Here is a 26,299-nt window from a genome sequence, read left to right on the forward strand (position 1 = left end):
TCTCACACATTTTTAAAATCAACCAGAATCAACATGGAATGGTGGAGGAAGGTCAAGGTTCCTTGTGGGAAACACACAGAAACAAGTAGGACATTGCCAGGGTGGGGCTGGCTATTGTTGTAAAAGCCTTCATTGTAGTTATATTTAGCCTTTTTAGAGGACTCCTCCTGCCTACATCTCTGCTGGGTACGGGCTGGGGCCAACCAGAGTCATTTTAACCACTCAGCTTGAGATTTTTGGGAAAATTTACAGGAAGGGCCTACTTGACAGAAGGGAAACCACTTTTCTCCTCTGCTTTCAGAAAAACAAGCAGGGCCACTGTAAATATTGCAGTTATTTACCAGATGTATACTGAGGCCATAATAACCTGTCTCCTGAAAGCCAGGAAACAGCAAAATTCCAAAATAAGTTGGCCATGTCACCCATGATATTTCAGCTTGACTCCATTGTCCATCAGATGAACACATTTAGTTTTCCTGTGCGCATATGAAAAGATAGCTCATCACCCCACAAGTAAGAGCTAAGCTCCCTCGCATCTTCCAGATTGTTCGTATCAAATGTGGCCAAACTGCCTTGTTTTAGCTAGTGTCCCGCTATGGATGTTAGTTGGGTCTGTTAGGTCTGTTGCATAGTCAGACTTAATTCATCTAGATATGGAGGGCGAGGGAGGGTAAGAAGAGAAGGGAATGAGCTATCATACAGATGTGAATTTTCCATGTTTGCCACTTTAAGTACTACCTATTCAAACAAGAGAAACAAGACAAAACAAACGCCCAAACCATCACTTTGCAATGTTGTTCCTACGGAATTAGTGTGGTGTCAAGGAAAGAAGGATGCCTTTGGAATAAGAGGACCTGAGTTCAAAATCCTGCTCTGCCACCCAATACTGGTATGACCTTGGAATAATGACTAACCTCTCTGGGCCCCAGCTTCCTCACCTTGAAATAAATTATGGAGATTGGACTCTAGGTGAATTCTAGGGTTCCTTTTAGCTCTGAATCAATGCCCCCTTGCCTTGGCTTGCTACATCAGGTGAGATATTCCCATGTTGATGATAGATATAAAGGTGGTAGGGACCTCAGAGGTGACTGAATCTTTTCCTGATGATTGGAGCGGTCATTATTATGACCATGGTCAGACAGTGATGCTCTTGGGATATTAGGGAGGGGAGAGATATTTGGCCCTTTAACCAATGACTGTAGAATCCTATTTAAAAAAAATAGTTTATCTCCCTCTTACCTCAATTTAGGCTGTCAGCTGTAACATCCTGCTGCTCTTAACATATCTACCACACTTTTGGAAATGTGCTACTCCTCACCAGCCCACAAGCTGGACAGGCAATGTGGTTTTAGGGACAAAGCAGTGGACTTGAAGTCAGAAGACACCTGGATTCAGATCCTGTCTCTAATGCTGACTGGCTGTGTGACCATGGGGAAATCACTTCCTTCTCAGTTTTCTTATCTCTAAAATGGGCCTAGGAAAACTTGCAGCAGCTAATTCATGGGGTTGCAAAGATTGAGTGAAATTAAATGGATGTGCTAATATGGTGCTCTGAAGTTTGCCAAACACACTACGTAGTGACATAGCAAGAGTGCCTTACGAGCCTTTGATGCCACCTCCAACTCAGAAACCAACCAATCCTAGCAAAGAATGGGGGTACGATGGTTCATACCTCACCAAGTTGTTGGGAGGATTGACTGAGACAAGGAATGACTGGTGCTTTATAAAGTTTAAAAGGCCAAATACACCTCAGTTGTTATGTCTAACAAGGACACAGGCTCTGGATAAGGGCCCCTCCTATGAACAGAATGGGTGAGCTTCTAGGCATGGTTTTGGGGACATCTGTTTGGCCATTCAGGAGATCTTTTTACCCACAATTCCATTTTCTCTATTTCCAGATAGCTGGGGGAAAAATTACCTGTGGATGATTGAGGTGATACTGTATACTCAATTCAGCTATCTGTATTTCTGTGCTGAAGGCTATTTTAGGGGGCAGATGCAACTAAGGGAAAAGTTCTATTTCTGTCTGGTCTAAAGGTTCTATAGAAAAAATAGCAAAATCCCTTTGCCTGCATGAGAGAGATATTTTAGTAGCAAAATCCAGGTATTAATCTAAAGCCAAGAGGGTCTCTCAGGTCCTCTTTGGCCGATGTTTTGTGATTCTGTGGCTGTTCAAGAGACAGCCAATTTAACAGCAACACAGAGATGAGTCTTTTCTAATGCAATGGTCTATGGGTGTGATTAAACAGAGAAAGCAAATGTGGGAGGGTTCCTATAGCTGTCTGCTATATGTAGGGTATCCCAAAATTTGAATACTTTAAAAACCACCGTAAGACTTTTGGGACATTGGAACTTTTTTTTTAAGTGCTAAAAATAAATAATAAAATTTTAAAATGTTACAGAGGTAAAAAGACTTTTGGGACACCCTGTATAGTTTTGGTGGCAGAGGCAACATGGCAGAGTCATGTTCAAAAGGAGGGAGACTCCTAGTCTGAATTGTGATTCACTTTGACTAACACAGTTGACCTGGCTCTTCCTTAATTGATTCATTTATTCATTCATTTACCAAGCATTAGTCACTCGGAATACCAAGACAAAACCAAAACAATTCCTTTTCTGGGGAGCTGACATTCTACAGGAGGGGTGGGATGGAGAAGAAAACACAAGGAACAAAGATAAAGTAGTAACTGACATGAAACATGCAGAGGAGATATTCTGATCAGCGACTAGACTGAGAAGTATATGGAAGGGTAAGATTGGAGACAAACTACATAGGGCCTTGAATACCAGGTTCCATTTTGTCATGCATGGCATTCAAAGTGCTGATTCCAGAGCTATGTTTGTAGTCACCATTAACTAAAAGAGCCCTATGACAACTATCTATACAATAAGTAGCATTTATATAGATAGCACTCTACGTGTTATCTCATTTGATTCACACAACTCTATTATTAGAATTCGGATTTTACCAATGAGAAAACTAAAACTGAAGTTAAAAGGGTCACACACCTAAGAAATGTCTATGGCAGGATTTGAATTCAGGTCTTCCTGATTCCAGGTCCACTATGCCATCTCAGGAGCAACTTAGTGTTATCCCCGTCTGAAACAGAATTTGAGTTTCAAAGGAATACAAATAGCCTATGAAAGAACCATAGGTTCTTAACCTGAGGGTATTTTAAACAATATTCCTTTGGAATCTCAAGTATTTTATTTTATGCACTTAAAACCTTATTCTGAAAAGGGGTCTGGGATACACAAAAGGCCAAGGCTTCTTGTTCTGGAGTAGAAGTTTGAGTATCTGTATGGCAGGCAATGGGAAGCCACTGGGGTTTCTGACAGAGGAGATATAATCTGAGTGTGGTATTGTGGGTAGAGGACAGGAAGTCAGGAAGAGCAGAGTTCTAATTCTGTCTGCCATAGTCAAATGAGGTGGTTGGACTCAATGACCTCTAATACCCTTTCCAGGTCTAAACGGATGATCCCGCTGTGATTAACCTGGTTATTCAATTGTGAAATGAAGATCCCTTCCCTCTAATAGGGATGCTAAGAAAATGAATGACTTATATGAATATGGTTCAGAATTATTTATTTTTAATCTTTTTAAAAAATTTTGAGTTCCAAAGTCCCAAATTAGAGAGAAAAAACCAAAATCTGAGGTATGAGAGGCACTGTATTGGTCAAAAAAAAAATACAAACTCACTACTCATTGTAGGGAAAAAAAAAAGACAGCATGGATAACTGAGGTACTGATAATCGAAAGATCACATTAAATTATCCTTTGAATGTTTCAAACCCCTCCCCCCATAACCTTTTATTAGGAGCAAATAGAAAGAAAAGTAGATTGGAATCTCACTTGTCCCCAGTAGAGTCCTCCTTCTGATGGAAGTTGGAGCAGGCCAGAAATAAGGGTACCTGAATAATCCACAAACTAGGTGTCTCACCATTGACCTGAGATGCCTCCAAACGACCAAGGGGTCTCCAGAGAAGTCAGGCTGGAGGGAACTGGAGCCAAGTGAGGCTTTGAGGCCAGCTATAGCAGGCACCGAAAGCTTAACTGCTAGACCCCTTTAGGGCCTGGGACAAATGGATGAATGGCTGGGACTCTGGTGAACTGAAAAATTAAAGTGGGTTCTCCACAAAGGGATAGGCTTTTTGAGAGGATCCTGAGGGTGTCAGAGGGTTGTACATCCAATTAAAAATAACCTACTGGAGATCCTTCCAAGTACTCGGGACTACATAGACAAGAGAAGTGACAGTCTGTCCCCTTGATGGAAGAGAGAACCTCTACCTTTGCAGAAGAGACGAACAGTAATCAGGAGAGTCTGGAACTGACTGAAAGTGATTGTTTTAACAAAGGGGTATCTGATTTCTTTTAGAGTTCACTTTGTCAATCCTGAATGTTCTCTTTCAACTCTCCACCCCCAGTAGAATCTGACAAGAGTCTTATTATCTCTCACCCTGACTAGAGTTGAGGCATCGATGACTCAGGCTCCCGGAGAGACCCGAACCTCGCAGAGTTGGTATTTTTCCAACAAAGATCAGCTTTGTTCATGTGACATTTCTAGTTTGTCATATCACTGCAACCCAACTGCTGCTCCTCCAAAGGGACAGCTAAGGAGCTGTTTGTTTGAAAGTGCTGCATGGTCCCATCAAAGCACATGAGTGGCTCTAATTTTATTTCAAAAAAGAATCTAATGTTAATAAGAGTTTAGTAATTTAAAGTCCTTTAAAATGGCACTCATTTAGCCTTAATATCAGTGGGGCACAAATCACCCTGAAAAGTGAATATTTCAGCCTATAGGCACCTCTCAGTCAGTCATTAAGAATGGGACAATTTCACCTTCCAGCAGTTTTCACTGACAAGTAGGCAGTGAGAATTGGGAAAATTCCATTATGAGATTTCTTCCCTGATAAAACTAATTTAAAACTGATGGCAACATGAAATAGCACCATTTCTCAGCCAACCAGACTCCAATGATTTATGTTATTCTTTTGTAAAAGAGACCAAAATTATATTTTATTAGTTTGTACAGATAAATCAAATATTCAGACATCTCTATCTATATTTATCTACTTTGTCAAAAATGACTTCGTTTTGGAAAGTCTGCAGTCTTTTGGGTTTAAAATAATTTATTTCATAGGTTTTCTTAAATTTCATGTCTCAGAGATACATTATTCAACCAAAGGTGCTGAACAGAGACTGTAAAAAGGGAGGAAACATTTAGGATAAGCAACTGTCAATTTCATTAGAATCTGAACCCTAACTTGTCAGCTCTTGCTAGGATAAATTTCTGTCTCGCTTTTTTGTGCTTAGAAAACATCAACTGCTGAGTTTCCAATGTTGTAAATAAAAGTTGGTACAATTAAGTATGCATTCCATTTTGACACACAAGGCAACCAAATAATTCTGCCATTAACGTTAGCATAATGTATATTTCTGGTCACTGCACTAACATTAAACTAAACTTCAAACCACAAAAACATTGACAAGGCGAGCCCTATGTGAGTCAAGGCTTACAGAGGGCAGCGCCACACGTTAGGACGGGGTGTCATTCGACAAGGGTGGGGGGTGTCCACGTGGTTGCTTCTTCTTGTAAGAAGGCCACCGGCAGACAGGGCAGCAGTGCCGGCCCCCGGCCAGCCACATGACGATGCAATTCTGGTGGAACACGTGGCCGCAGGGCAAGCCCGTTAACAAACAGCCATGGTCAAAGTTTTCTAGGCAGACCACACATTCAGTACAGTGCAACATGGCGGCGGGCCAGGCCAGCCAGTCGGGCTCCCCATCTTCACCTGCGTCATACGACCCGTGCGACCCACGACGTCCCCTGTCGCGGGGATCAGTCTGACAGTATCTGCCGGCACACGAGCAAGCTTCGTTCTTTTGTTGACTTCCTTCAGGAGCAGGGCTGGCGGGGCTGGGCTGGTGGTCAGACACTTCTGTCCCCCTGGCGAAAGTGTCACTGTTCTCACCGTCCGAGTCGTTTTCAGGCTCTTGAGAACCCTCTGACGTGTCCTCTTCTGAAGGCGCTCCAAGACACTTGAAACGCCACAATGGCAAGTTTTTAATATAATCAGTCGGTATCAGAGGGTGCAGCCACAGGTCTGGGAAAGCCAGGCGCTCGAGGAACAGGTCGGGGTCTTCGTCCCAATCCGAGTCCACAGGAAAGTTCTGGAAAGAAGCAATGGGGTGGAAGAGGTAGCTGGTATACCAGTCCCACAGGCTGGACAGCCACTCCAGGTTGTTGGCGTTCACTTCCTCAGGGTTGTGGTGGCGGCGCCGCTTCTTCTCAAAGTAATCAATTAGTAAGCCGTGTCCAAGATACGTACTGAGGAACAGGGCAGGGTGTGAAGAGTAAAACATCCAGTCAGCCCTCACCCAGGAAGCCAGCGTCGTGGTGTTGGAATACCGCAGCAATTTTAAGCTGTACTCATAAAAGCTGTCTAAGTAAGGGAGCTGTAGGAAGCCCAGCACAGGCAGCCAGGAAATAATGAGGAGGGAGTTATACGTCCCTAGAGTGCTGATGAGGACGACAAACCGCTTGATGGTAGCGCCCTGGGTGATGAACAGGTCCATCCAGGCCATAAGGTTGACCAGCACCAAGCTTAAGACAAACAAATCATTGACTTCGGGCTGCAAGGAGCGCAGGAAGGAGTCCATGGCCCGAAGGGACAGAAACTCACCCGTGTTGTTCCCGTATCTGTAAATGCCCTCTGGAGTCCTCAGTATGTATGATGGCATGCTGTAGATGCCAATGTCAGTCATTGAGCTCCTGTTCTGCCAGTTCTCCACGTTAACAAAGATGAACTCAACCCTTCCGGTAAACTTGATGCTAAGTGCGGAGAAAAAGGCCGGCGGCTGGTCGAGGTTGGCAAACAGGTAGATCTTCACCCAGTACTGGTCGCTGCGGTTCCACTCCTCCTTCAGGTGCTCTGCGTTGTAAATGGTCTTGATGCGAGATGCCGCGTGTGCAGTTATCCACTTAAAGATGTGCTCTGCCTCCATCTTGCGCCCACTGTACTCCTTGAGCATGACCTTTCCTTTTGAGGTACTGGTTTGGGGCACAGACATAATGAGGGTTGAGCGTATCCAGCCGCGCCTCCGGCAATACCTATCAAAAAGATAGAGAAATGAGCCACAAACAATCATGCCTCCAAGCCTCAGCCATGTGCAAACATCTTACTGGACAGCTCAGAGCATGCCCCATCTACTCAGCTCCTCAATAACCAAGATCATTACAAAGACACACAAGGAACAGAAAGTGAGCTGCCAGTTTCTGGCTTATGTGCCCACATCAACTTCATCTGTGGGTATTCCTAGCACCAAACAGGGGGATGGCCAAGAAGGGAGCTTAGGAAGTACTTGCTTTCAATGTCAACAAAGTGCAAGCTGGCCTGGCAGAGTGTGCGACCAAAATTCAGAGATGGCTGGGAATGGAGGAGATGGGGTTTAGAGGGTGAGCAGAATTTGGAAATGCAGAGGAAAAGAAAGGCCTGCTCTTTTAAAGAAAATTTTTATTCTTAGTTTCTCTCCCTTTCTCTACCTCTTCCCCCATATGAAGTCATGGAAAACATATTTCCACATTAGCCATGTTTAAAAAAAAACCACCAAAAATACAAAGAACGTGAAAAACTATACTATATAGTATATACTATACTTCAGCCTGCACTCAGAGCTCCTCGCTTCTTTCTCCAGAGTTGGAGAGCACTGTTCATCCTGGGTCCTTCGGAATGGTCAGTCACTAAGTCTTTCCCAGGTGATCACTGTTATGCTATTGCTGTTACCGTGGGTACAATGTTCTCCTGGTTCTGCTCACTTCATTATGCATCAGTCTTAGGTGACTTCCCTGGTTTTTCTGTCATCATTTCTTACAGTAAAGTAGTATTCCATCACATTCAAATGCCATAATTTGTCCAGCAATTCCCCAATTGAGTGGCATCCCCTAGTTGCCCTGAAAGAGGTGCCCTAAATATTTTGGAACATACAGGTCTTTCTCCCTTTCCCTTGATCTCTTTGAGATACAGACCCAGTAGGGGTATTGCTGGGTGTAAAGGGTACACAGAGTTTTATAACCCTTTGGGCACTTTCACATTGTTCTACAGAATGGTCGGGCCAGGTCACAACTCCACCAACAGTGCATTAGTGTCCCTGTTTTTCCATATTTCTTCCAGCATTTATCATTTTCCTTTTTTGTCATGTTAGCTAATCTGGGTGTGAGGTGGTACCTCAGAGGTGTTTTAAGTTGTATTTCTCTAGTTATTAGTGACTTACAGAATTTTTTTCATATGACTTGATAGTTTTGATTTCTTCTTCTAAAAACAGTCTGTCCTTTGACCATGTATCATTTGGGGAATGGCTCTTATTTTTATAATTTTGGTTCGGTCCTCTGTGTATTTGAGAAATTAGTCTTTATCTGAGAAATTTGCTATAAAATTCTACCCCATCCTCCCAATTTTCTGCTTTCCTTCTATAAGTTATCTTTTCTAAAAGGTCAAAGGTTCACCAAGATTATTGTGCTGAAAAAAGCAGTGCAGAGGAAATGCCCAAAATGCTCTCAAGCAGTTGGCCTGCTAGCTGCACAGTCCATCTCCTGCCTCTGTGTCTGTCCTCTGTGCCTGGAACGCTTCTCTTCCTCATCCTCCCTTCAAGGCTCAGCTCAAGGGCTGCTGCCTTCAACAGGCCTCATTGGGCTCTCGAGGTATCATTCCCATGACCACAAAATAAATCTGCATTAATTCTGTCTGCAAGCATCTCCATCTATTCATCTACGAATCAATCTTGCCTTGAGGGCAGGGGCTCTCTTACTTTTACACCTATGTCCCCAGCACCTCCCACACAGAGCAGGCATCTAATAAATGCCTGTTGATTTACCGAATTGAGCAAACACAAGTACCTACAATGGATATGAGGAGCACAGAGAAGCGTGTGAAAACTTCAATGAACTGATGCAAAGGGCAGTAAGCAGAGCCAGGAAAACAACACATCTGAGGATGACAGGAATGTAACAGGGAAGAGGAGCAACAACAAAACAGTGAAACGAGGTAGGGTCCAAGAGGACAAATGCAGAGAGCACCTTCTGTCACAGAGCTTCTCCCCCTGGCTTTGCAGCCAATACAGGCGAGAAGAAAGCCAAGTATGATCCTCATTGAAGGCTGCTGCGAAGTGCGTCTTGTATGGTTAGAAAAGCTAATCCCTACCAAACACCAAGGAATCGATACTTTTCAAGAAAAGATTTCATTTATTTCATTCGTTGGAAGATGTCTAAAAGAAATCCTACCCAATATCCATTTTAAAAGTCCCTCTTGTTGAATAAAAGTAAGGACAAGCTCCTTTTGATAATTCTCACCCCAAAATAAATGTATATAAAATGTAGAACTCGAGAGGAACAGCACAAATGGGTCCTGGATACTTTCTTCCGCATCCTGTGAGCAGAGGAGAATCTATGACCAACAAACAGACCCTGATAGAGTTACAAGCTTGGAAGGGGATGCCTGAATCTTAGGGATCACATGACAATGATTAGGAGGCAGTCTCCCAGGAGGCAGAGATTTTGCCCAAAGGAATAAAGTTTTTGGAAGCACCTCACACAGCATGGTGGCAAAGATCCTGTGATCATCAATTCTGATCCCAAAATCAGAACATGTAGCTTTTCTCAAAGTGTGGTTTTTGTGAAATCAAGACTATTTCCAAAACCCAAGGTGTGGGGTAATTTCAAGTACAAAACATAGCACCCATTCTCCTCAAGCTTACCATCCAATTATAGAAACAATATGAACACATAAAACAAGCAGAAAACAAGGAAGAACCAAGTGATAAAGCACAAAAAGGAGAGAGGAATGTTGCCTGAGCAGGAAGAAAAGCCTCCCTGGAAGAAAGCCAACTTCAGCTCCATCCTAAAGGGTTCAAAAGGCAGGAGCAGGGAGATTATGGTAGGTCAAAAAGTAAATGTTGTCTTAGTACACGCAGGAGAGGGTGAGAAGATCATCAGGACTGACCAGAAAGCCGAGGGATGAACTGTCAGGAGAGGGAAGTCAGTCCTGAGCAGCCCAAGGGCTGGGCTCGCCAGGCCAAGGACTCCTAACTCCAAGACCTAGGGCTACCTGTGACCTTGGTAATCATCATCGACTGCTGGGTGTCCTCAACAGTAAGGACCACGGGATTGTCAAGGCTTCTAATTTCTATTTTAGAAGGGTCCCAGAACCCCATGAGCCTCTAGAGCCAAGATCTGAACCTTCCCCTTGTGGGCTATGGAAAACCCCTGAAGATTTATGACGAGGCAGTGAGATTACAAATGTGATGATTAAACTGTTAGCAGAGTGCATTAGGCCAGAGGCTGGACATGTGAAAAACTTCAATTTGTTACTTTTGTAATATTCCAGCTCTGGGATTACAAAGGGGTGGCGGGAACGTCTTGACTGATTGTGGTGGTACTAAGCGGAAAGAGAGGGAGAAGACATGGCCGGGGGAGGTGGGAGCAAGTTACCCAACCTTGCTGGGCCTGTGGCGCCTCCCATCTCTCCAGCTCCCACCTCACGCCTACTGGGTCGATTGGGGAGATAACGAGCTCTGTGACCTCAAAGTGCTATGGAAGGGATGGGGCTGAGGTGACTGAAGGGCCACCAAACACCAAGAGCCTTGGCTGCGGGAGGGGGGGGCGCAGGGTGGACTTGGACAGAAGGTAGGCAGAGCTAGAAAGGCAGCTTTAGAACTCATCAGCACATGAGGGGCTGGGGAAGTCTTAAGGGGCAGGAGTTCTCTGAGGGATGAAAGACAGAGAGAAAAAAAGTGGAGGCAGAAGACTTTATCACTAACAGCTGAAGCAAAAAGGAAGCCCACAGTGTGTCTCTTCTGATCAAAGGAACAAGTTTCATTAAAAGAGAAACGCTCCTGGCACTGAATTCAAGAAGGAAGATCAAGCGTCTTTACTGAAGGGATTCTGAGTCACACAGGGCACTGTGGCTCCAACTGGAGTTTGTGAAAGACATAAAACATTCTCCAGATGGATTCTCTTCCTCTCAGCCTGCAGCATTAGGAGAATTACGGGCACCTGCCAGCAGCTGCACCACGCCCGGCATGGCCATCAGCTTCTGGCTGTACAGCATCCTCATGCTGATTACTGTTTTGATATGGTCACTCTTCGTAAGACTTATAGGATTCATATGTCCAGAGGGGTATGGAAGGCTCACCTGGGATCACTGGAGCAGTTAAAGGTTCCTGTGCGTATTCCAAATCTGGACACCTTTTTCACCATTTTCTCCCAGTGGACCTTCCCCACTAGCGGGCTTCTGTCACTCGCTATGACCTACGGCCAAAAGGAAAAAGACAGGTGTCAACTTCCAAAATTAGAGTCAAGCCCACATTGTAGCTGCCTATTAATTCAATTTTCTGAAAATAAGCTATTCTCATCCCCAGTGTGTGGATCTTATAACATGTCATCATTTCCTCTTAAAATGCCAACCTGATAAAATGAACAGCAGAAAAAGCAGAAACAATGCACATCTCCATTCCTACAGGGTCTACATGGAGCCAGAAAGCAGCCCTGCTGAGCCAAACAGCAAGCCGGCTCCTTTTACCTGAGGAATATCTCCAAAGTCGGATATTCCACGGACAGAAGCTGATCTTTGTTCTAACACACAATCCAGACCACAAGGTCATTCACTAACCAAAGTACTGTGTTTGACCATTCATTCTGTGACACACTCAGGGAGAGGCGCTTTCTGGTAAAGTTCCACACTGCCCCTCAGTCTGAGCCTCAATTCACCACAGCCAATTCTCAACCGGGGTACAAGTCATTATAAGCACGACAGCCTTTTCCTAGATCAAATTCTCATGTCTCCATCAGTGAGGAAAGAGTAGGATCTGCCCTGGGACCAGACACTCATTAAGTGCTTTAAAAGGTGGGGATAACAAAGAAATAATCTGAAAAACCATCAATAATGTTGGATGCTTGGAAAAAGGAGATTTTGAAATGTTAAAACGATAAATTATAAATTGTGTTTAAAGACCCAATTATCCATAATAACAAATGATGGCCAATCCTCATTTCTAACTTTATGCAGAGGTTTGCAGCCTGCTCAAATAAAACACAAAGATGGAATATATATAGTGCCTCATTTTTCACAAGACCTGAATTTGGAAGAAAAGTTTCCCACTAATCAAGATGATTCTGAAATATAATTATTAAAAAAGGCTTAAACCAGTTCTCTAACTTTCTGGTCTCAAGACTCCATCATGTCCTATCTATCTGGCTGCTCTCCTGGAATTCATGATCTCCAGAAACTCATCATTCTGCAAGATGAATTCACTCCCTAACTCCCATCTCTTCAGCAATCCCTCCCCGCCACTTTCCCTCCCCCATCAGATTGGAGAGGGTGTAGGTGGGACAATGGAGAGATGCAGAGCACTCTGAATTCATCTGATCGTTCCCTCCCCTGCCTGAATTTCATGACCTCCAGAAACTCAGCACTGCAAGAATTCACTCTGTATTCAACTCCCACCGACTCAGGTCATTTCCCACCCTAGCTGTGGGTTTTCAGCATTCCCCTGGATGGGCACAAAGCCGGTGCCCCACCCCTGTCCCAGCTTCCATCTGTGCGCTGCCTTCCCTCATTAGATCATGAACTCCTTGAAGGCAGGGACTGTCTTGTGTCTTTCTCTGTATCTCTAGAGTTTAGCACAGTGCCTGGCACAGAGCATTTTATCATTGTTCTTCATTCGTGTCTGATTCTTTGTGACCCCATCTGGAGTTTTCTTGGCAAAGATACTGGAGTAGTTTACCATTTCCTTCTCCAGCTCATTTTACAGATGAGGAAACTGAGACGAACAGGGTTCAGTGACTTGCCCAGGGTCACACAGCTAGTAAGCATCTGAAGCTGGATTTGAACTTGAGAAGATGAAGGTTCCTGACTCCAGGCCTGGTGCCCTATCTACCACACCACCTAGCTGCCCACCTTGAACACAGTAAGCACTTAATAAATGTTTATTGACTCTGATTCCCTCTAAAACACCTTGGTATTAGGACACAATTTTGACCTTGAGTTCACCCTGAACTGGCCCAGAGGACTCCCACAGGCCTTGTGAGGCAACGTGGCAAACCCTCTCCCTTCCTCCAAACTCCCCTATTGCTGCCGAGGGCACCTGCCAGTTTCCCAGGCTTGTCTACCCCCTCTCACCCGCCATGATCCAATGAGCTGCTAAGGCCTGGAGATCTTCCCTTCATCTCTCCAATACTGCAAGCCCTCAGCACCTCACGCCCATGCTACTGAAATGGCCTCTGGTTGGCATCCTCTCTCCAGGCTCTTCCCACTCCAGCCCACCCTCCACTTAGCTGCCAAGGGGATCTTCCTAAGGAACAGGCCTGGTTCCCTCCACAGCACTTCGGTGGTTCCTGCTGCTTCCAGGATCAATTAGCAAACATTTATTAAGCACCCACTGGAGGCCAGGCACTGCACTAAGTGCTGGGGATACAAAAGATGCAAAAGCCAGTCCTTGTCTCACAATCTAAAGCCGGAGACAACACGCAAATATAGACAAAGCAAACCCATATGGGGTGGAGACCCGCAGTTTAAGAAGTACTGAATTTTAACCTACATCTTTCCCTCTTTTCCACTGGGTGAAATGCTTTGTTAAAATCTAGTCAAATGCTAAAGTATACTTTTAGCATTCTCTGGATCACGCCCTCTAGGATGACCGGTTTATGATTGGCTGTACTCTCTGGGATAACTGTTTCCTTTCTGAGATGTTTACTGACTGTCCCTTTAATACTTCCTACCTTCTAGAACAAGCCAGAGATGGAAGTCAAGCTCCCTGGCCGATGGTATATTCTCTTCCTGACCACATTTGCTTTCCTCCAGCCCACTCCCACTTCCCACGGCTTTTCAGTCATTACTGGCCATGCTTCAACAGTCTTAACATCCAGTTCTTCTGATACCCCAGTCATCAGGGCAGCCAGGAGTTACCGTCACATTTCTACCTTGGGCATCAGCCTCATGAGGTACCTTTGTTTTGTCTTTCCCAACCCGAAGATCATCTCGTTGGCAGAGAACATTGAAGTAACCAGAGCTGAGCAGCCTGCCTCCCCCTCCCCCTCCCCCCAGCTCCTCCTCCTTGGTGCAGCCACATTGAGAAGCAGCCCAACCCCTTCTGGGATCTTCCTCTTCTCAACGTGGCCAAAAGCTCTGGCTGATCTACCTGGCAAGTGGCCCCCCAGCTCTGACTCAGACCTCCGACGGGGGTAAAGTGTGATGACCCGACCCATGAAGCTGCTACAACTTACCATTCACAGAACAAGACACCATCTAGCCCCATCTACCTATGAACAAGAATCCCTCCGGCGATATACTTATCAAATGGCCACCCAACTTTGGGTAGAAGAGTTTGAGTTAGAGGGAAGGAAAGAAACAAGCATTTATAAAGCACCTACTATGTGCCACTCACTAAGCTCAGCACTTTGCTAATATAATCCCCAGGTTACAGTTGAGGAAACCAAGGCAGACAGAGGTTAAGTGACTTGCCCAGGATCACACAGCCAGGAGGTGCCTGAGGCCAGATTGGAACTCAGTTTCTCCTGCTTCCAGACCCAGTGTGCCATCCACTGTGCCCCTCAGTGAGGTAACACATTTGCTTCATGGGACGGCTCATTCTACTCTTGGAAAGCTCCAGCCGCGGACAAGTTTGTCTTTATACCAAGCCCGAATTTGCTCCCTTGTTCCCAGCTCTCCCTCCATGGCCAAATAAAACAAACTGAGTCCCTCCTTCACCACAAAAGCCCTCACATGACTTGAATACAACGATCATTCCCTCATCCTCAACCTTCTCTCCTCTGGGTTCAGCACAGCCAGTTGTTAACTAAACCTCCGAAGCCACTAACCCGAGATCTCTACCAGCCCGGCTGCCCACCTGCACACCCTAAAATATGGGCCCCAGCTGCCACCTGACCAGGGCCAAGCTTGGTGGTGCCACAGCCTCGCTAGTGTCTGGACACATCGTACCTCCTATGGAGCTTTCAGTCTGCCAAGAAGTCTATGTCATTGGTGGCACTGTGGGCAGAGCACCGGGCCTCCAGTGAGTTAGTCCTGGGTTCCAGTCTGGCCTCAGATACTAGCTGTGTGAACGTGGACAAGTCCCTTAACCCCTCTGGCATGTGTCCTCATTTCTAATAGGGCTAACAACAGGCCCACCTCTCAGGGTTGTTATGAGGATTAAATGAAATTTTTGTAAAAGTGCTTAGCACAGTGCCTGGCATGTAGTAGGTGCCTTAAGTTAGTTATAGTTATTATTATCATCACTAATGTTACCTTTTTCAGATGAACTTGTGCCTGTCCTTACTTAGAACTTGTCAAGTTGATTTCTTAAATCTAAGGGTAAGATTTTACATTTTCCCTGGTAAGTCTGTCCCACATTCTAGGCCCACCCACCTCTTTTCAAAGGCCGGCTCCATCTTTCTCAATACCCACCCTTCCTGGCTCTCTGTCATCATATACAAACCTGCTAAAGATGAGCCGAGTCGCTGGGTGGTGGATGGACTGAAGAGGGGACAGAGTGGAGGGACAAAGACCAGTTAGGGGAGGAATATGAAATTCTAAGGGAAGAGAGATGGGGTGTCCTGAACAACAAAGCTGCAGCAGGAACCAAGAGGATGGGGCCGATGCCAACTGCAGATGCCCAATCATAAGAACCCGGCAAGTGGACAGACCCTCCATCTCTCCACACTGCCAGGACGGTGGTGTTTATACCAAGAAAAGGAGACGGCAGAGAAAGGGCAGAGATGGGGCTGGGAGCAGAGGAATGTTCTGAGTTCAGCAGAGGGCTAGTGGCCATCCAGATGAGGATTCCTAGCAAAGAATGGAAATAAAGGCCTAGAACTGTGGAACAGGGTAGAGACTCAGGAGTCACCTCAGACTGCGAGATACAGCAGATGAGGCTGCTGGAGAAGAGCATGTATAGAGAAGCCCATACCAGGAGGGAGCCAGAGCCAGGAGCAGCTTCCTTGTTTACAGGATGGGAGGAAGAGGAAGGGCCAGAGGTGACACGAGACTGAGCACCAGGATGGGGAAAGAACCGGGGGGGGGGGTAGGTTGAGGGCCCCCATCCAACGTGGATGCTCCCATTTGTATGTTTTTTGTGAAAGATTCTCTGTCCACTTAAGTCACACACAGAAATGGAAACATGAAATCCCAAAGAAAGCTATCTCTCTCCCTGGCCCACAAGAAAGTATGACAAAGCCCCATGAGAAGCATGTTCTTGAATCCTTCCACACCTTCTCTCTCCCACCAGTGCCTCACCCAAGGGCTTCAAAAAGGCAACAAAAACCACCTTCTCCAGTGATTCCTCTGGCCCTCTTTCTACCCCTTCCTCACCCACAGCTCTTCCTGCCTTCGGCAATAAACTACAACAAAGCCAAAGGCCAGCAGGAAGGAGAGGAGGACCCTCTACTCCTATTGAGCAGATGCCTGATGCACTTTAGACCTTGGGCATCTCTCAGAGTAGGGGCTGCTTTTACAGCTGCTCTAAGCTCTCCCACCACTCAATTACAAGTTTGAAAACTAGAACAGGCATCTCTGTCACCTTTTTTGGGGGAAAACAAACCTAGTTTCATTTCTCATGATCCCTGAGATGGGCATGGCGCTAGAGTTGGGGCAGAGGGGGTATGTGTGGCTCCTCAGGGTCTCTGTAGAGAGGGCATCATGGACAGAGAAGGAAGGGAGCTGCCCCTGCTTACCCTGCAGCTGGGCGTTCAAAGTGGGGTGGAATGGAAGAGGGAATCAAGTCCAGACTTCCATTTCACAGACGAGGACACTGAGGCTGAGAAAGGTCGCCCAGCCAGAAAGTGTCTGGGGCCTCCTGATGCCAGGTGCAGCACTCTGCCCATCACGTCACAGTGCCTCTTCTTTTCCTTTGTGTGCCCAGCACATCTGGGAAGAGCACGGGAGGGGAGAGGTGCTGTGGCAGAGCCAACTTCTTTATGAACTTTATGAACTTCTTTACGCAGCTTGGAGAGCTACGGGAGCCACGCCCCAATCAATAAGTGGTCAAGGGCTGTGAAGAAGCAGCTTTCAGAGGAAGAAATCCAAACTATCATTAGTCATGCAAAAACAAAACAAAACAAAACAAAACTGCTCTAAATCACTATTGATTAGAGAAATGCAAATTAAAACAACTGGGAGGCACGACCTCACACCTGTCAGATTAAGGAAAAGGACAAATGCTAAAGGGGAGGTGGGAAAATAGGTACACTAATGCATTGTTGGTGGAGTTGTTAAATGGTCCAACCATTCTAGGTAACATTTTGGAACTATGCCCAAAGGGCTATAAACCCTCTGACCCAGCCATATCACTACTAGGTCTATATCCCAAGGATATCAAAGGAAAAGGACCCACATGTACAAACATTTATAGCAGTTCTTTTGTGGTGGCCAAGAATTGGAAACCAAGGGGATGCCCATCAATTGGGGAATGGCTGAACAAGTTGTGGTATATGAGTGCAATGGAATACAATTGTGCTGTAACATGATGAAGGGGATGGTTTCAGAAAAACCTAGGAAGATCCATCCATATGAACTGATGCAAAGGGAAGTGAGAAGAACCAGGAGAACAATAACAGCAATGTTATAATAATAATCAACTGTGAAAAACTTAGCTTCTCTGATCAATATAATGATCCAGCACAATTCCAAAGGGCTCACACTGAAAAAAGCTATCCGCTTCCACACAGAGAACCGATGAACTCATAGTACAGACTGAGACATATTCTCTTCCTTTGGAACAAGGTTAATGCAGGATTTGTTTTACATGAGTATAAATATTTTTAATGAATTTTGTTTTTCTTGCCTTCCCAATAGGTAGGGAAGAAGGGGAGGGAGAGAATTTGGAACTGAAAATAAAACTGAATTTTAAAAAAATTTTTAAAAGAAAGGTTTTTTTTTTTTTATAGATCCTCACCTACTGGGTAAGGATCCTTACAATTTCTAATTTGAGTTATAAGTTCACAAAAACTTAGGATAACTGTGTACACCAAAACTGTAGTATCACAGCTTTTGAGCTAAAAAGATAAAATAGACATTTACTAGAAAGCTTACGGCATGAAGTGAACACAATTCTAACATTTAAGGGCCATTCTTAAGCCTCCAGAAAATCAATATAAGAGAGGTTTTTTTTTTTTTTACTTTATTTAATATTTTTAGTTTTCAGCATTGATTTTCATGAGAGTTTGAATTACAAATTTTCTCCCCATTTCTACCCTCCCCCTCACTCCAAGACAGCATATACTCTGGTTACCCCGTTCCCCAGTCAGCCCTTCCTTCTGTCACCCCACTCCCCCCCCACCCCCAAACCTTTGCAATCTGGCTGGCTCCACCTTTCCAAGCTGATTCAGCCTTAGTCCCTCTCACACACTCTCTGCTCAGCCCCAGGCTATTTCCTTTGGGAGCTGCTAGGGCTCCCTCCCCTCACTGTTTACTGGGTGTGTGTCCTGTATTGACTTCTCTGTGAGCAGCAGAACGTAAGCCTGAAGGCTGGGGAGCCGAGTTCCTGGCACACAGACAGTGCTTAATAAAGTGCTTCCCCACTGAAGCCACGTGAGCTGATTTTAGTGACCTAGCCAGAACAGCCTGCTGCACGCAGTAGGGGTGCCCAAGATGGATGACAAGATGGTCTGAAGGTTTGTGCTGCTGGACCTGGTCAATCTGACACTGCAGCCACATGCTATGAAGAAGGGGCTCTCAGAACCCAGCAAAGAACAGCAATTAGCACCTTGTCACAGCCGTCACACCCGTGGGTAAAGGAGGAAAAGCTTCCTCCTTCTCTCAAACCATCTAGCCTTCTTTCACAACTGAACACAGAGAGTCTATAAAAGCGTCCATATCCCCCAACTCACCATCCCCACTGCCCTCTCCCCTGTCCCATATCCCAGTCTTGGGGGGATTTTCTCTTCTCTAGAAGTTTCCTGGCTCCGGCCAGTGACAGGTCCCCCAACCACCATTACTGGGGCAGACAAGGAGGGGAGGAAGACACTGAAGGCCCAAGGCAGAAGTATTCTTCCTTCCATCCGTGAAACCGAATGAGAATTTACACAAACATCTGGGGCACCATTTTGGAGATGCTCTCCCTCCTATATTACAATACAGAGTCCTCCCAGAGTGGTGTAGTAGAGAAGCCTCCCAGACTGTTGAACATGGTCATCAATGAGAGGCTCCCTATCAGTTTTACGGGTGACACAGGATCCAGAGAGAGCGTGAGTGGCATGGCCTGTTGGGGTGTGGGCTAAACTGGGTGGCTGCTGGGACCCTGACCCAGTGACCCAAGGGCACTGGCCTGGCCATGGGTCAAGACACCTAAGTTCTGATCCCTTCTCTGTCAAGAATTCTTTGGGTTTGTTTTCTCCCTATAAAATGAAAGAGATTGCTAAGGCAGGGTTTCCTCCAGCTCAGACACTCTATGATTTCATAAGCTACTGTCGGATCAGGGGCAACCTAACCGCAAATGTCTTCAGTCATGCCAGGTGGGCTTCCATTTTCTATAGGTCAGCATTTCATCATGACAAGGTATTTTCAATGAAGTTTCAAAACCTACATGCTAGCTAAACAGCAGCATTACAGAGGGGCTCAAGCAACAACCAAAGGCAAAGTGAAGGACGTTTAGCTGTTGCTGGTATACTGGGACATGAGCCCGTGCATCAACTATTCCCTGGGAATAAAGATTAGGAACTTCTGAAAGCACCACTGATTCTTCAGGCAACTGAACCACACAACAGTTGTAGCAGGCATTGTGATCTCCTGCCCTACGAGGCCTCGCACAGCATGGATTCTCCCTTACTTCCTGGGTTGGTTATAAGCACGTTCCATAAATCTGGCTCCATACCATCGTCGATGAGGCCTTGGTCCCTCAGTTACTACTAATTCTCCAACACCCCAGCTGAGAGCAGTTAGTACTCATTTTTTTCTGCCTGTCTACGGCCGAATCAGCAGAAAGGTTAAGAAATATTTAGTTGAAGCAAAGCCAGTGGAACGAAGGAAAAACTGATTGAATTTCAGTTGTTCCTCATATGCACTGGGGCCAGGGCACAGAACCCTGTGTGGGCCAACACCCAGGGTTATGTGGTGACAATGAGGAATCTACAGCCCTTGGAAAAAGGTACCAGCCACAGAGGGGAGGCCCTGGACCAGGAATGACTGCCATGAGGAGGCAATTGGTACTGATCAATGCACTATAAGTGCAAACTAGTAAAGACGTTAAGTGAGCATGGAGATGACACTCATACCTCACACTGACATGCTACTTAAAAGTTTATCCAGCACTCTATGAGAAGCTCAGGTACATGGTGTCCACGTTCCTCACACTCCTGTGAGCCCACAAGGGGGTCGGTATAATGTTACCAGCCCCGGTTTACAGAGGAACAAGCAAACTGGAGAGACTTGGGTCACGCCTAGTTCAGTGCCCATAAGCTGGAGGAAGAACACTGAGCATTCCAGCTTGTTGCCAATGACACAGCATGGCCTTGTCTTGAATACTCAAGTCTGTTTGGTACTTTCCAAGTCGCAGAGGACACAAAAGACAAAGTCAGAGACAAGAGCAGCTTAGAAGAGGGATGCTGTGTCACCCGGCTGATTCGACAGGACAGTAAGTTAATGGAGCCCACTGCAACTTAGAAAAAAGAGGAGGAGAAGAAAGCCATTCATCATGATTGTTCAGAAAAGAAGCATGTCCCCAGCTCCAAAGCAGGGAGAAATCGTCTGAAGTACTAGGCATCACGGGCAAATCTCCTGTCTTGTGAAGCACTGTGCTCTGGACCAGAAGGAGCCTACCGAGCAGCTGACGGAGGGTCCTCTCTCTTATCGCCGGCTCCCTCCCACAATCACCTCTCTGCAGGCCCCTTGTGCGCTCCTGTCTGACACCTTTGCACCAGGTAGTTTATTGACAGCAACTTGACTTTTTTTTTAAACCACAAAACATACATGAAGATGTGTGGAGAGGCATTATCAGCAGCACAACACTTCCCTAAACGCTTTCTCAATGTCACAGAAAAAACCCAACTGGAGAGAAGACTGCAGCTAACCTGAGTCAGGAAATGGAAGTAACAGGAGAACAGGGATCCGTGTGACTACTGGACACAGTGAGGCAGCCTAGAAGCCAGGAGGACGTGGGTTCAAGTCCCAGCCCTGACGCACACCAGGCACACATCAGCCAACCTCTGGATGCCCTGGACAACTCTCTCAAACTGGGCCTTTTAGAAACGGGGCCAAGCTGAGTGGACTTTCCTCGGCCAGTGGCATCACAAGCCCATCCCATCTGAACAAGGAACTCAGAGAGTGAAACCTGACTCATTCGATATGAAAAGAGTTGAAGTACATCCCAGAGGCAGAGAGGAACCAGCACCCTGAAAAATCACTAACATTTTGAAAAACAGAACCCCTTCAAGCTAACTGCTCTCTGGCTACTTGAAGATAACAGTTCCACTTAAAAATCTTTGGAAGGAAAAATAACAGAGTAGTGGCCTAAAGAATATTTCTATTTCCTCAGCACCAGATACCCTCAATTTCAATTGTGACTTTAAAAAACCCATAACCCCTGCTGTGTGCCAGGTGCCAGGGAACCCGACGGGCCCTGCCCTCTGGGAGGGTCCCTTCTATCCAAGGAAACAACAAAGTAAATACAAGATAGCTTGGCAGGGAGAGGCCCCAGCACCTCCAGTCACCAAGAAAGGTGCTTGGGCCTGCCTTTGAAGAGACTGGATACTCTTGAGATGTGGTTTCAATGAGCTGTGAGATGCTATGGCCAATCAGATCACTTTGCTGCCATCCACATGCACACCACATACACACGGCTCAGGAGATTGCTGGATTGGAGTAAGAGGCACCTGAGTTCAAATTCTGCCTCACCTCAGACCCTTGCTTAGTCAGCTGACCATCACTTAAATCTCTCCTAGCCTCATTCTTCTTTGATAAAGTAGGGATAATCCCAGGGCTTCAGGGAGGAGGCAAAGTGCCAGACAGACATAAACTCTCTCCAAAAATGCTTGCCATTGCTATCATATTGCCTGTATGTATTGCAGAGGGTAAGGGATTTGGCCCTGGGTCATAGAGCAAGTCAATGGTGCCACTACTTACTGGCCTCCAGATCAAGGCCTCCTGCCTGCTTGTCCATCCTCCTCCTTTTCTACCTGGCTCCCTCCAGGCTCCAGGGAAAAGAAGAAGGACAGAATGTACTAAACTGTTTCCAAACACTGAGCTGCCACGACCAGCTCTATGACCCTGGGTGAATCCATTACAGTTTCCTAACCAGGAAAATGAAGGCATTGGGTTTAATTATCCGTAAGGTCCCTAGCAGGTCTAAAATGCCATGATTTTATTGAACTTGCTTTAACTTTGAAGAGAAAAACTTTTAATTCAATCAATGCCTCCAACACTGATTGGACCCTCCCTGTCTTGAAAGCAGTTTCATCTCCACATACACAGTTAAAAGTTGGTCATAATTCTTCTTTACAACTTGACTATTGTGTAAATAAGTTCAATGTGAAGTTATATGTAGAAGATATATCGGACTCCATGCTGTCTTGGGGAGGGAGGGGGAGAGGGGGGAAGAAAATCTGAAACTCAAAATTATGTAGAACCAAGTGTTGTAAACTAAAAATAAAAAATGTCAAAAAAAAAATTTGCCCCAACAATTTCTCTCATTTGCCTGCTTGTTTTTAAAGGACCTGAAAAGCAGACAGAGCAACACAATCAAACACTCATCCATTCCAGTCTGGGGAGCAGGAAGAGAAAAAGACAATGGTAGAGACAAAGGCACTCGGTCTTCCCTTCCATTCCCCAGGGATTCAACAGCCAACAGTTGATGCACAAAAGCTGCCTGCTGCCCTCCATCATTGCTGGGGAAAGCTGGCTCAGAATACCTTCTGCATAGAAGTAGTGGTAACTAAGACCTTCTCTGCAAAGATCACTCCTCCTGCCTCTGTTCTGAAATGAGTATGAATGAAGAACCATCAATCCAAATACCTGCACGAGCCAAATGCCGTCTTTGGTGTCTTCCACGAGCTCATAAAAGTGCATTTCACCACTGAAGTTGGTGCTAGAGGCAGACTCCGACGCTTCTTCTTCCTTGAGCGCAGAATAAAGCTCACCCTCCATCAGGTCTCCTAAAGAAGAAAAAAGAGATAAAGAAACACAACTTCAAAAAACCACAATAGGGTAAACATTCACCTCTGAACCTACTTCTTCCACAATTTCTGAAATTAGCTTTACACAGCTAAACACTCCATCACTCTGTTTATAGACAGATAAAAATGAAATTTATGTTGACACCGTTGAATTCCTATCAATAGCTAAAAGTAGGTCACAATAATCATAAGGGTTTGCAAGGTCTATCTCTTTGCTTAGGCCGCACATAACTTTATAAATAGTCTGTTGTTAAATAACTCAGTAGCTGGGATGTAGAAGGACTTGCCCAGGATCATGTAGCAAATGAGTAATAAAGCCCGTGGTGTGATTAAGGGTCAAAAACTTAACCTCTCCGAACAAACAATGGAAATATAACCGTGAATTTTCACCATCAGCTGAACTCTGAAGAAGAACACTCAACTCAAAGTACCCATTTGGACTTGGCTTTAAGTGGGACTGGAGTAAAACCGTCCTCTACTAGTATCAGCACAGCAGTTCTCAAGGTTTTAAAAGGCTGTCAGCAACAACTTGGGTGGCTAGTTTTTAGACAACTTTAATTTCTGGCTAGGCCTAAAACTTAAAATAATGAATGCTATTTCTAGAGCAAATCACTTTTATAAGACAGTAGTGCATATTTGTTAATATGGGTGTTATGAGCCTTTGACTTTGGTTACCTCACTATATTTTCTTTATTAGAAAGAAAACCCAAAAGAAACCATGCTTTAAAATAAAGGATACAATTAACTTTTTTTGTAGCAAGAGAATATGGGTTTTTCCTGCAATGGTTCACGTATGGGTTTAATAACACTGTCACCTTGAATGGTAACTAATAAACTCTCTGAAAGAGTTAATATTTATATCTAACATATTACATAGCTGTAGGGGAGTGCTGTGGGAAATAATTAGCCTTGCAAATGCACAGCAGACAACGCTAGAAACAAACAAAAGGGAACCGTAGGTTTCAACAGTTACATAGAGAAACCCAGCCTACCATTCACTGCAGCACATTCCCCATCCAGGAAGGAAAATTTGAAAGCAAATATACATTTCTTTGTGTGCATATGTGCTTATGGGGAGGGGGGGCAGGAAGGAACAGGGAGGAAACCTTTTAAACAAATACAGTAATATTGCTACAGTACAGAAAAAGAATATTTTTCTTGGCCCTTAAAAAGGTACATTTCAGAGTTCAGTGGAAAAAAGTTAAGGTTATTGTTCCCACTGACATTCTGTCAAAACTGTATCCTTCAGCCAGTCAACTGCCTGTAAGAGGACAAATCAGGTTCCTGTGTGCTACATTTGGTTTCACTTTCTGGTGTTTCAATCCATTAACCCATGGCTGTCAGTGGCAAGGACTGACAATGCAGGAAAAATGGAAATCCAAATGAAGATGAGAAAGGGTGGTCAAAGAAGAACACTGTCCCAAAGCTCCTTTTCACAAAAAGGAGGGACTCCTCAAACTTCCACCTTTCCTTCTCCAGTTTTTTTCTAGAGTACAGACCTCACTCTTTATACAAAGTATTCTTCCCTATTAAAAGCTATCACCACAGAAGCATGTTTCTCCTTGTAAGTTTCAAGCCTTGTATCTTCACAATCTCAGTGACTGACCAAGAGTTCTAACAAGGTAAACAAAGGACAAGCAGCCTTGATATTATACACACAGTGTATACATGTGTGTGCAAAACAAAATTTATATATGTGCAGGTACATGCTTGAAAATCTTGAGAAAATATAAATTTCATTTACATATGTGCATATATCAATTTATAAATGGAGTGTATACATGTGTAGAGACAAACATGTATAGATGTAAATACATACACATACACACTCCATTTATAAAGTGAAATTTTAGAATGACGTATTCACCATAAGCATGTCTTTGAATGGTCCAAAATTATTTTCTATTTGTCTATGACCAAAGTCAGTGTCCCTGGGAAATCCTTAAAACCAGGTTAAGAAGGCCTCCACTTGAAGGTGTTATTTACTTCCTACAAACTTGGAAAAAAAAAAAACCCATACAAATCACCTCAGCCTCCACAAAAAGTGAAGGAATTTCACATTTTCTTTCAGAGGACTAGGAAACCGAATACATTTGCTTAGAACTTTACAAGACTGCTTACTTAAAAACCCTATACACTTTATTCTATTTATGGAGGAAAAATCCCCAGGATATAAAAAATCCACGGCTGCAGTGCCAAGCTCCATCATCAGGATAACTGCCATCCCTTACATACATACCACCATGAGGTTTAATAGGCAGCTTAGCACAATGGAGAAAGGGCTGCTCTCATAGCATGGCCTCAGACACAGAGTGGTGTGACCTGGGCAAGTGTAACCTCAGGGTTCTAGGCAACTGTAGCTAGAAATAGCTGGGCAGGAGGCAGCCTGCATTGGTTATACCCATAATCAGACGTGGAGTTCCCATCCCTCTGGGGGTTGCAAAGCTCTATCTCTATCTCTTGGGGAGAAGCTGGCCTCCAGGAAGCCAGAAAGTCCGGCCTCAGGTTCTGCCTCGGACACACAGGGGCAGGTCTATGGACCTCCCAACTGGCTCTTCAGGCAGCTCCCCAAGGCTGCTGGGAAGGGGCCTGGCTCCTACAGCCAAGTGGCCCCAAGTGCAGCCCCCGGCCCTGGGGTCCACGGAGGCCGGCCGGCTGCTTACCGGATTTCTCCACCAGCTCTCGAACATCTTTCTTCTCAGGGAGCCCGGAGTAGCCCAAGCCCCGGCACTCCAGGATGGTCTTGAGCTTTTTAAAACTGAGCGCCACGGGGTCCACCAGCTGGGTGGCCAAGATGCCCGTCTCATACCAGACAATGGCCTCGAAGAACCGGGCCAGCACAAACAGGACCAGGAAGTAGAGCAGGAGGAAGAAGAGCTTGAGCCACATCTTGGCTGCCGGCCGCCGTCGGGGGGTAGGGGGTCCGGCCCGGGCTCAGCGGTGGAGGGGGGCGCGGAGGCGGAGCGCGCTGCGGGAGCCCAAGGACGCGGCCGGCATCCCCCGGGCACTGGGGAGCGCGGTGTGGGCTCAGAGGGGGCCGGCCTGGGAGGCACGAGGGGAGACCCTCAGCAATCAGAGGCGGGGGCCAAGGTCAGCCTGGTGTGGGGGAAACACACCCCGAAGGCTGGGGAGGGGGCTGCAGGAGG

General features: G+C 45.5%; 1 protein-coding gene across 1 annotated transcript; it reads right to left on the reverse strand.

Annotated features, from left to right (window-relative positions):
- Positions 1-5,314: 5,314 nt before the first annotated feature.
- RNF103 (ring finger protein 103) lies at positions 5,315-26,299 on the reverse strand. The gene is made up of 4 exons (XM_036749487.1): positions 25,817-26,299; positions 22,993-23,132; positions 11,188-11,303; positions 5,315-7,112 (listed from the first exon to the last, which is right to left on the reverse strand). The coding sequence occupies exons 1-4, from the start codon at positions 26,040-26,042 to the stop codon at positions 5,537-5,539; spliced, it is 2,058 nt and encodes a 685-aa protein (XP_036605382.1). The 5' UTR covers positions 26,043-26,299; the 3' UTR covers positions 5,315-5,536.

This window comes from Trichosurus vulpecula, chromosome 3 (genome assembly GCF_011100635.1).
Source record: "Trichosurus vulpecula isolate mTriVul1 chromosome 3, mTriVul1.pri, whole genome shotgun sequence".
In the NCBI taxonomy this organism is placed as follows: domain Eukaryota; kingdom Metazoa; phylum Chordata; class Mammalia; order Diprotodontia; family Phalangeridae; genus Trichosurus; species Trichosurus vulpecula.